The sequence below is a fragment of the Entelurus aequoreus genome, linkage group LG06, assembly GCF_033978785.1.
Source record: "Entelurus aequoreus isolate RoL-2023_Sb linkage group LG06, RoL_Eaeq_v1.1, whole genome shotgun sequence".
In the NCBI taxonomy this organism is placed as follows: Eukaryota; Metazoa; Chordata; class Actinopteri; order Syngnathiformes; family Syngnathidae; genus Entelurus; species Entelurus aequoreus.
Genome location: NC_084736.1, coordinates 73070603 through 73082600, shown reverse-complemented (window position 1 = coordinate 73082600; position 11998 = coordinate 73070603). Strand labels below are relative to the sequence as shown.

The 11998-nt window shown below is 37.4% G+C and overlaps 1 protein-coding gene across 2 annotated transcripts in view; it reads right to left on the bottom strand.

Annotated features, from left to right (window-relative positions):
- Positions 1 to 6538: 6538 nt before the first annotated feature.
- Positions 6539 to 11998, bottom strand: part of LOC133652579 (adhesion G-protein coupled receptor D1-like) — a 105248-nt gene continuing 99788 nt past the window's right edge. For both annotated transcript variants that reach the window (XM_062051497.1, XM_062051498.1), the window contains exons 23-25: positions 10791 to 10832; positions 7616 to 7708; positions 6539 to 7547 (exon numbers count right to left, since the gene is read on the bottom strand). In XM_062051497.1, the coding sequence (XP_061907481.1) occupies positions 7452 to 7547; positions 7616 to 7708; positions 10791 to 10832 (231 nt within the window). In that variant the 3' untranslated portion in view covers positions 6539 to 7451. The remainder of the gene's footprint in view (positions 7548 to 7615; positions 7709 to 10790; positions 10833 to 11998) is intronic.

Sequence of the window (11998 nt, the reverse complement as noted above, 5' to 3'; positions counted from 1 at the left end):
ACGACGGTGCCTTCAATGACACCTTGTAAATTATTTATTCGAGCTCATCCATAGTAAACAACATAATGTTGGAACTGCGGCTCCGCCTGCCTTTTGCCATCTGGTTTTTTTAACATATGACGAATAAGTATATTAGTATATGAATCAAGCAAAGAAGTCAAACAATTTTAACTAGGGATGTCCGATAATGGCTTTTTTGCAGATATCCGATATTCCGATATTGTCCAACTCTTTAATTACCTATACCGATATCAACCGATACCGATATATACAGTCGTGGAATTAACACATTATTATGCCTAATTTGGACAACCAGGTATGGTGAAGATAAGGTCCTTTTTTTAAAAATTAATAAAATAAAACAAGATAAATAAATTAAAAAAATGTTCTTGAATAAAAAAGAAAGTAAAACAATATAAAAACAGTTACATAGAAACTAGCAATTAATGAAAATGAGTAAAATTAACTGTTAAAGGTTAGTACTCTTAGTGGACCAGCAGCACGTGCTTACGGACTGTATCCCTTGCAGACTGTATTGATATATATTGATATATAATGTAGGAACCAGAATATTAATAACAGAAAGAAACAACCCTTTTGTGTGAATGAGTGCAAATGGGGGAGGGAGGTTTTTTGGGTTGGTGCACTAATTGTTAGTGTATCTTGTGTTTTTTATGTTGATTTAATTAAAAAAAACAAAAAAAACATAACGATACCGATAAAAAAACAACCCGATACCGATAATTTCCGATATTACATTTTAAAGCATTTATCGGCCGATAATATCGGACATCTCTAATTTTAACCCTTGTGTGGTGTGCGGGTGTGTGGGACCCGTTTTCATTTTTTATTAAAAGAAAAATTATACAATTAATTTTTCAAACTAAGACTCACTGACTTTGGCTAATTTTCTGTGAAGAACATACATCAGAATACATATTTAATGACCACACACTAGGCATGTCAGATAATGGCTTTTTTGCTGACATCTGACATTCCGATATTGTCCAACTCTTAATTACCGATACCGATATCAACCGATACTGATATACAGGTATACAGTCGTGGAATTAACACATTATTATGCCTAATTTGGACAACCATGTATGGTGAAGATAAGGTCCTTTAAAAAAATAAAATAAAATAAAATAAGATAAATAAATCAAAAACATTTTCTTGAATAAAAAAGACAGTAAAACAATATAAAAACAGTTACATAGAAACTAGTAATTAATGAAAATGAGTAAAATTAACTGTTAAAGGTTAGTACTATTAGTGGACCAGCAGCACGCACAATCATGTGTGCTTACGGACTGTATCCCTTGCAGACTGTATTGATATATATTGATATATAATGTAGGAACCAGAATATTAATAACAGAAAGAAACAACCCTTTTGTGTGAATGAGTGCAAATGGGGGAGGGAGGTTTTTTGGGTTGGTGCACTAATTGTAAGTGTATCTTGTGTTTTTTATGTTGATTTAATAAAAAAACCAAAACGATACCGATAATTTCCGATATTACATTTTAAATATATATACATCTCTGATTTTAACCCTTGTGTGGTGTTCGGGTCTGTGGGACCCGTTTTCATTTTTTATTAAAAGAAAAATGATACAATTAATTTTTCAAACTAAGACTCACTGACTTTGGCTCATTTTCTGTGAAGAACATATATCAGAATACATATTTAATGACCACACACCATACCCCCCCCCCCCCCCCCTACACATTTCTATTACATATAAGATTTCCGGGTCCACTGGACACACACACACACACACACACACACACACACACACACACACACACACACACACAGAGCAGGCCTAGACAGGAGGAGGACAGAGTGTAGGTACACAGAACATCAGTGGGTCAAATGTGCGAGAAAATGAGATCAGACAGTGTTGGCAAACAATGTTGCAACCTTGTGTGGGAACCGCAGGTGCAGAAACACAAAAGAAGAATCCCTGTGGGATGCAGAAACTGGCAGATAAATTTTCCGTGCAACAGATGTTTATTGGGATAAGGTAAACATCTGTTCAGTATTTTAACATAAAAGTGTTTGATTGTGAGGCATTAAAAGCCACAAAATGCAACGGGTCCATCAGACCCACAAACGCTGGCTGAGTAACAACAATATGAACATTACACAAGGGTTAAGAAACTGCTTAAACTCAAGTGAAGAAGAATGCTGATAAACATCAATCCATCCATCCATCCATTTTCTACCGCTTGTCCTTTTTGGGGTCGCTGGAGCCTATCTCAGCTGCATTCGGGCGGAAGGCGGGGTACACCCTGGACAAGTCGCCAAACATCTCGAACCATATTGAGAAATTAAATTTATTTTATTCATTTCGTTATGTGGATTACATTTTATTCAACTTAATAACTTTATTATTTATGGATTAAAAGTGTGTACAAATTGAGAAGTAAACAAATGTGTTCGTAATTACTATGAAATGGGAAAAGACATGTAACGAGAAACTGGAAACATGTAATGCGGGGGTCCCCAAACTACGGCCCTAGTAAAAAAAAAAAAAGTTTTAATTTTTAAATTATTATTATTTTAATCTGTCCTTTCTAGCCCATCCATCAGTCCATTTTCTACCGTTCCGCAGGTGGTGTAAACTGACACATTGACGTGAATAAAAACCGGAAAGAGTCCACTGTCGTGGAAATACAGGGTTAGCCAGGAAGTAGTCTATGCCATTAAGTTGAATGTTCCAGTCTTTTCTTTTGTTGAGCCTACAATATGTTTCACCTGTAAGTATCACACTTGTACGTGTTGTTTAATTGTAACATGCATCTTAGTTGTCGTTTTCATTACTTAATTTGTAGGTGTTGAAATTGCCATGCAAAATCACTAATGCTATTTAGTAGCATATCTATGGCAAATCCAATGTAAATTAGCATGGAGCTTGCATATTTTGAAAAGTGGAGCCTTACTGTACCTTTGAGTGTCTTTATCTTGCTTTGTTGGCATGACAAATTGTAACATTACCTAGAAGCAGTTTGACCGAGTCCGCTGAGGGCCGCTTGACTGCTTGTTTCTGTGCCAAGGTTTTGAGCCGTGTCGAGTTTGCAACCGGACGTCAGGTGCAACAAAAGTATTGAAATATGGCACCGTTTGATTTGACGTGAATCGGTATCTGGTAGTACGGACGGACTTCCATCGGTACCTGTATGTACTTAATTCGGTACCTATCCATATGTTTGTCACATATACAGTAACACAAAGCTGGAATGCAGGCTGTTTTTTCTATTAAAATTCTACTTAAATAAACAAAATTACCAATGCATTATTTTATTCTTTAGTCTGCAGCCTTCAGTAAAAAAGGTTTGGACATCCCTGACATAATGGACATATCAATATACAAACCCCAAAACCAGTGAAGTTGGCACGTTGAGCAAATCGTTAATAAAAACAGAATACAATGATTTGCAAATCCTTTTCAACCTATATTTAATTGAATAGACTGCAAAGACAAGATATTTAACGTTCAAACTGGAAAACGTTGTTATTTTTTGCAAATATTAGCTCATTTGGAATTTAATGCCTGCAACATGTTTCAAAAAAGCTGGCACAAGTGGCAAAAAAGACTAAAAAAGTTCTTACTTCAGAAAACCACCGTCAGTAACTACAGTTTGTCGCTACATCTGTAAGTGCAAGTTAAAACTCTTAATATGCAAAGCGAAAGCCATTTATCAACAACACCCAGAAACGCTGCCGGCTTCGCTGAGCCCGAGCTCACCTAAGATGGACTGATGCAAAGTGGAAAAGTGTTCTGTGGTCTGAAGAGTCCACATTTGAAATAGTTTTTGGAAACTGTGGACGTCGTGTCCTCCGGACCAAAGAGGAAAAGAACCATCCGGACTGTTCTAGGCACAAAGTTGAAAAGCCAGCATCTGTGATGGTATGGGGGTGTATTAGTACCCAAGACATGGGTAACTTACACATCTGTGAAGGCGCCATTAATGCTGAAAGGTACATACAGGTTTTGGAGCAACATATGTTGCCATCCAAGCAACGTTACCATGGACGCCCCTGCTTATTTCAGCAAGACAATGCCAAGCCACGTGTTACATCAACGTGGCTTCATAGTAAAAGAGTGTGGGTACTAGACTGGCCTGCCTGTAGCCCAGACCTGTCTCCCATTGAAAATGTGTGGCACATTATGAAGCCTAAAATACCACAACGGAGACCCCCGGACTGTTGAACAACTTAAGCTGTACATCAAGCAAGAATGGGAAAGAATTCCACTTGAAAAGCTTCAAAAATGTGTCTCCTCAGTTCCCAAACATTTACTGAGTGTTGTTAAAAGGAAAAGCCATGTAACACAGTGGTAAAAATGCCCTTGTGCCAACTTTTTTTGCAATGTGTTGCTGCCATTAAATTCTAAGTTAATGATTATTTGCAAAAAAAAACAAGTGTCTTTGCAGTCTATTCAATTGAATATAAGTTGAAAAGGATTTGCAAATCATTGTATTCCGTTTTTATTTATGATTTACACAACGTGCCAACTTCACTGTATTTGGGTTTTATAAATGCACTTGTCAGGTCAGGTGAGTTTCCAGCATAGCCACATACATTTGTAAAACTACGGTACTAAAAACAGCATCTACGCACAGCTCAAGGGTACCAATGCTAAAGCCTCAATAATAGTTTCTATCAGTAACACTTCATCAATGGCTCAATTTAAATGCCTAATCAAAAACCTGAACACATCCAAACATGTCTCAACAGGAGACGATGATGTAGACTTGTTTTTGCAGACACGTTGCTTAACTGGCCTGAAGCTACGCAGGGTTTCAGGCATTGGTTGCCAGGGATTTAAATGTTCATAATCAAAATACAAACAAAACATTAGTATCATAGAAACCACCTCCTTCATTGTGTTTTAGCTGTCTCCATATGAACCACATTGAGTTTTAGACACATGCATTTAGAAAAGCATAACACGTCTAAATCACATGAACATGTACAAAATACAGTCGTGGTCAAAAGTTTACATACACTTGTGAAGGACATAATGTCATGGCTGTTTTGAGTTTCCAATCATTTCTACAACTCTTATTTTTTTGTGATAGAGTGATTGTTTGTCACAAAAAAAATTCATGAAGTTTGGTTCTTTTATGAATTTATTATGGGTCTACTGAAAATGTGACCAAATCTGCTGGGTCAAAAGTATACATACAGCAATGTTAATATTTGCTTACATGTCCCTTGGCAAGTTTCACTGCAATAAGGCACTTTTGGTAGCCATCCACAAGCTTCTGCTTGAATTTCTGACCACTCCCCTTGACAAAATTGGTGCTGTTCAGCTAAATTTGTTGGTTTTCTGACATGGACTTGTTTCTTCAGCATTGTCCACACGTTTTAAGTCAGGACTTTGGGAAGGCCATTCTAAAACCTTAATTTTAGCCTGATTTAGCCATTCCTTTACCACTTTTGACGTGCGTTTGGGGTCATTGTCCTGTTGGAGCACCCAACTGCGCCCAAAACTCAACCTCCAGGTAGATGATTTTAGGTTGTCCTGAAGAATTTGGAGGTAATTCTCCTTTTTCATTGCCCCATTTAGTCTCTGTAAAGCACACAGAACTTGACCACTGAACTTTCCTCCAGAAGATCTTATCTTTGTCCATGTTACGTCAGATTAAACAAAAATTTAAGACCAAAGATAAGACCTCGAGGAAAGTTCTGTGGTCAGATGAAACAAACATTGAGCTGTTTGGTCACAATACCCAGCAATATGTTTGGAGGAGAAAAGGTGAGGCCTTTAATCCCAGGAACACCATTCCCACCGTCAAGCATGGTGGTGGTAGTATTATGCTCTGGGGCTATTTTGCTGCCAATGGAACTGCTGCTTCACAGAGAGTAAATGGGACAATGAAAAAGGAGGATTACCTCCAAATTCTTCAGGATAACCTAAAATCTTCAGCCCGGAGGTTGAGTTTTGGGCGCAGTTGGGTGTTCCAACAGGACAATGACCCCAAACACACGTCAAAAGTGGTAAAGGAATGGCTAAATCAGGCTAAAATTAAGGTTTTAGAAAGGCCTTCCCAAAGTCCTGACTTAAAACGTGTGGACAATGCTGAAGAAACAAGTCCATGTCAGAAAACCAACAAATTTAGATGAACTGCACCAATTTTGTCAAGAGGAGTGGTCAAAAATTCAACCAGAAGCTTGTGGATGGCTACCAAAAGCGCCTTATTGCAGTGAAACTTGCCAAGGGAGCAAATATTAACATTGCTGTATGTATACTTTTGACCCAGCAGATTTGCTCACATTTTCAGTAGACCCATAAAAAAATCATAAAAGAAACAAACTTTATGAATGTTTTTTTGTATGTGCTCCAATCACTCTATCACAAAAAATAAGAGTTGTAGAAATTATTGGAAACTCAAGACAGCCATGACATTATGTTCTTTACAAGTGTACGTACACTTTTGACCACGACTGTATAAGTGCAGTATGAGGAAAAGGTTTGAACACTCCTGTAAAAGGCAAACGCATTTACAAGGTACTTGTCTCAAAAGCAATTTATTAAAGACAATTGGAAGCACAAACCATGGTACCATAAGAAAAGAGCCAATACAAGTGTTGAAATTCTGCCATGTTTAACTTAAAAACCGTCATCAAATGTAAATGCACAGAGACTTACAGTAAATCCTGTTTTTCTTCTGAATCCTGCTGTTGGTACAGTGTTAGATCAACGACACGCAGATGCCATCTTCTTTCATTCTCACAGTCATCCAAACAAATATCTCATTATGACCTTCTGTTGTAGATAGAACATTTCAATATACAAAAGTAGGAGATGTAGCTCTAGAAAAAGCCAGAGACACAATAAAACTTCACAGAACTGTGTCCAAAACACACAATTATTCACTACCCCTAAGAGAACATACCATACTGCATCTTGCCAAGATGTGAGGTACTGCTCAGAAACAAAACACACATAAAACAGAAGAATTGCTAAACATAGAATCACAAAATAAATACATCATATTAGAATAACATATTGTCCGATTTACTAGGTCATCGTGGTGCCTTATTCTGCGGTTTACTGTGCTGTGATGCTTCAAAAGACTGTGACTAGGGTTACTGGAGTGAGTTTACTCTGCAGTGCAAAACATATCTATTTGTGTGTTAAAACAAACCCCAAACAACGCTAAAACACTGCAATTTAAATAAAGCAGATGCTGCGAACCAATGCTTCAGCTCTGCACAGAGCATCTCAGTCAGGTGGAATGACGCTCTTACGCTCTCTGTGACCTCACTGCCGTCAGAACTCAACCTGGTATTTAACGAGATGCTAGTAAAGCACAGTAAAAGTCTGTTTGTCATCAATGGTGGAACCGCACGTCGCCTCTTTTGGCGATCCCTTTCACTTGAGACTAGGATTGGCCATGTGGAATAGTGTGGAGATACTCTGGCCAACGTTTGTCTATACTGCCGAGAGGTCAATACGATTGCCGGAGTTGGTGCTTTTGTCCCATGTGTTCATCTTAGTCGGGGATACGCCCTCTTTGTGTCCGTTCATCTGCAAGATAGGAAAGTGGGAGATTATTTAGCTCAGGCGGTTAAGAGTCAGCAACACGAGGCTCTCACGATGTCAGAGTTGAATGGCTTCACGTTGATGTTCCGCATGGAGCTGCTGGTTAGGGACCACACCTTGGTCTTGTGTTTGAACGCAGCTCTGACCTGCCGACAGTGGAAACAACATTACATTATTGCTGGAGTGTGTGTGGACATTTGCCTCCCACATCGCTTAAACCAGGGGTGTCAAACTCATTTTAGCTCAGGAGTCACATTGGAGGAAAATCTATTCCCAAGTGGGCCGTAATGGTAAAATCATGGCATGATAACTTAAAAATAAAGACAACTCCAGGTTGTTTTCTTAGTTTTACTTTGGCAAAAAATAGGACTAGCACATTATGAAAACGTACAAATCACAAATAATCCTCCAGACCAGGGGTCGGGAACCTTTTTGGCTGAGAGAGCCATGAAAGCCAAATATTTTAAAATATATATCCGTGAGAGCCATATCATATTTTTTTTAACAATGAATACAACTAAATGCATGCATTTTTAAGTAAGACCAACATTTTTAGAGTATAATAAGTCTCTTATTCTTTTTAATAGCATTGTTATTCTGAAGCTAACCAATAATAAATAAAATACTTCTTACCTTTAATGCGACTTCTTGAACAGGTGCGGTAGAAAACGGATGGATGGATTAGAATGCATGAGAATGTTTTATATTTTGAACGTTATTTTGAACACTGTGATTACCAGCGGGATTATTCGTTACTTATCGTGTTAAGCAATGCCAGCTAAGATTTATCTGAGAGCCAGATGCAGTCATCAAAAGAGCCACATCTGGCTCAAGAGCCATAGGTTCCCTACCCCTGCTCTAGACAAAACACTTCAAGTTTGTGGAAAATTCTGAGGAAATTGATGCAGCTTCAAAAACACAATGGGCCCCATTCAGCAATAAGTTCCTAACTTTTCCTCTTATCTTTCTTTCTAAGTGATTTCCTAAGAGGAGTCCATTCAAATTCATGACGTGTTCTTAAACGCCCAAATTGTTCCTACCTGCTGTTCTTAAGTTGCTGAATGCCAAATGGTTAGCGCGTTTATCATAATTTGTAGAGCTGTGAATCTTTGGGTGTCCCACAATTCGATTCAATATCGATTCTTGGGGTCACGATTCGATTCAAAATCGATTTTTTTTTCAATTCAACACGATTCTCGGTTCAAAAACGATTTTTTCCCGATTCAAAAGGATTCTCTATTCATTCAATACATAGGATTTCAGCAGGATCTACCCCAGTCTGCTGACATGCAAGGAGAGTAGTAGATTTTTACAAAAAGCTTTTATAATTGTCAAGGACAATGTTTTATCAACTGATTGCAATAATGTAAATTTGTTTTAACTATTCAATGAACCAAAAATATGACTTATTTTATCTTTGTGAAAATATTGGACACAGTGTGTTGTCAAGCTTATGAGATGTGATGCAAGTGTAAGCCACTGTGACACTATTGTTCATTTTTCTTTTTTTTATATAAATGTCTTAATGATAATGTCGATGAGGGATTTTTATTTACTGCTATGTTGAAATTGTAACTAATATTGATACTGTTGTTGAAAATATAAATTTTTGTTTCACTCATTTTGGTTTGTTCTGTGTCGTGTTTGTGTCTCCTCTCAATTGCTCTGTTTATTGCAGTGTTGCTGGGTCGGGTTTGGTTTTGGAATTGGATTGCATTGTTATGGTATTGCTGTGTATTGTTTTGTTGGATTGATACATTAAAAAAAAAAAAAAAAAATTGTTTAAAAAAAATGAGAATCGATTCTGAATCGCACAACGTGAGAATCGCGATTCGAATTCAAATAGATTTTTCCCCACAACCCTAATAATTTGCATATAAACACGCCCTTATTTCCCCAATATGCATATGTCAACACCCTTAATTCTGTAATTTGCATAGGTAAACACGCTTAATTCCCCATATAAGGGCACAATTCCGGTGGAAAAGCCGAACATCAGACACACGGAGAAAACACAAACGGATTACAGAACAGAAATTCGTATTATCCCGCAGAGGGGAATACATAATGTCAAATCGTAAGTTTACGAAAGGGGGGACTGCTGAGGTAGCCCCGAAGCGGTCAAATAAATATTCGTCTCTTCGGGCGTGGTCATGGTCGTGAAATATGCGCTCCTTCCCCAGGGCACGATCTGCGGCATCTTGCAGTAGCAGCAAGAGTCTGTGCGTGTGTGTGTGTGTGTGCACGCTAACTGTATTTTGAAATGTCTACAGTATATATATTGCTCATTTTGCTATATGTCTGTCTGTTTGTTTGTCTTGTCTATATCTATCTATCTATCTATCTATCTATCTATCTATCTATCTATCTATCTATCTATCTATCTATCTATCTATCTATCTATCTATCTATCTATCTATCTATCTATCTATCTATCTATCTATCTATCTATCTATCTATCTATGATATTAATGTAACATTAGACAATAGAAGTAAGGGAACTTGTCACACTTAAGAACAAATAGGCCACCCTAAGAGTGCTCTGGAGAACTCGTAGATTTTGTTCTTACCTATGAACAAATCCCAGCAAAGAAAACATTGGTGAATACAAAAATCTCCTTAAAAACTTCGTAAGTGGGCCAAAGAACAAAATTTGTTCTTAAGAACGGTTGCTGAATGGGGCCCAATGAGCTTAGACTTCGTCTCAGTGTATCTACAAAGCCAGGATTAAACTTTAAGTCACAGTCTTTCTGGGATTGACTCCAGTGCTAACTCAACAAACTGTAAAAAATGCAGGTAAAAACTATTCAAAAGGGTTAAGGTTACTTTTCTTGTGTTTGACAGAGACATTTTGGGGCAACGAGGGTGCCAAATGACGACGTGTTCAAAGCAGAAGGCATAAAACGGCAGGTTTTAAGTTTCATGTGGGTCGAGGAGGAGGAGCCACAGTCACCCTTTACTGTGTACCTCTTGCTTGGCCACGGTATAAACCGTTTGCTTGCCTAACAGAATTGCTATTGTGACATCCAGTGGACACATTTATAACAGCAGTTTCTTACGTAAAAAAAAAAAAAAAAAAAAAAAAGCAGCTAATTTTTATAATTGGCAAACTCATCACGCGGGCCAGAAAAATCCTGTTCGCAGGCCTGATCCAGCCCGCAGGCTGTACGTTTGACACTCCTGGCTTAAACAAAAGAAAACACACATCCTACATGTGAGCAAGCGTACCTCTGAGTTAAGAAGGCAATGGAACAGGAAGACAAAGAAACCCTAAGAAAAAAGAAAAAATAACAAACTTTAGGAGTACTTTCAACTGCATGACATATTGGGAAAGTGCAATTGGGATTAGGGTTATTTGAGGGCAGTGGTTCTCAACTGGTACGGCTGCAGGACCCACAATCACCCATTAATGATGATTGACGACCCAAATTGATCATCACTACACACAGAGACAAATATTTCAAAAATATATTTATTTCGTCTATAGTTTAGTTAAGTGTTTCTTAACAATAGGGCCCATTGGTGTTCCGCGATCGCCCCCTGGTGGTTGCCCAAAAATATCTGTTTCTCAGCTGTGCTTTGTATAGACCAGGATTACTCAGTTGAAATACACTTTTCCACCACTTTTGGCAGTAATGGCAATATCAAATAAATAGAAGAAGTAGCTAAATTCATAGAAAAGTTTCTTAAGCGCAGAAATTATGACTAAAGTGGGGAAACTGTATTTTCTTTTGCATTTTTAATTTTATTGACAATTTAGTTAAGAAACATATTTAATATCCATTTAGTCTATTTAATTTAGTACAACATAATTGTAGATACATTTATATTTCGTCAGTTATTTATGTCCCTTCTTATGCAGTAAATTTGGTTAGTACTTGATTTCCTAATAAGCTTAAGGTTTATGTGTTAAATAAATAATGGTGTTTGTAATTAACAAATACTTTCATATCATTTGACAAGGTTGTAAACTGTAAGTAGATTAGTTATTATCATTGAATACGATTGAAATGAAGAGTAAGATTACTAATTTAGTGTTAATATTTGAGTGGGCCACAGGCCCCTCTGTTGTGGAAAAAATGGGCCTCAATGTCAGAAAAGTTGAGAACCCCTGGTTTTGTTAATAAAAACACCCAAATTTGAAAATTGTCAAAAAGTTTAATATTGTTACTACACTGAACAAAAATATAAATACAACACTTTTGTTTTTGCTCCAATTTTTCACGAGTTGAACTCAAAGTTCTAAAACCTTTACTATATACACAAAATACGTATTCCTCTCAAATATTGTTTCCACATTTGTCTAAACCTGTGTTAGTGAGCATTTATTTGTTGCCAAGATAATCCATCCCACCTCTCGGGTGTGGCATATCAAGATGCTGATTAAACAACATGATTATTGCACAGGTGTACCTTAGGCTGCCCTCGATAAAAGG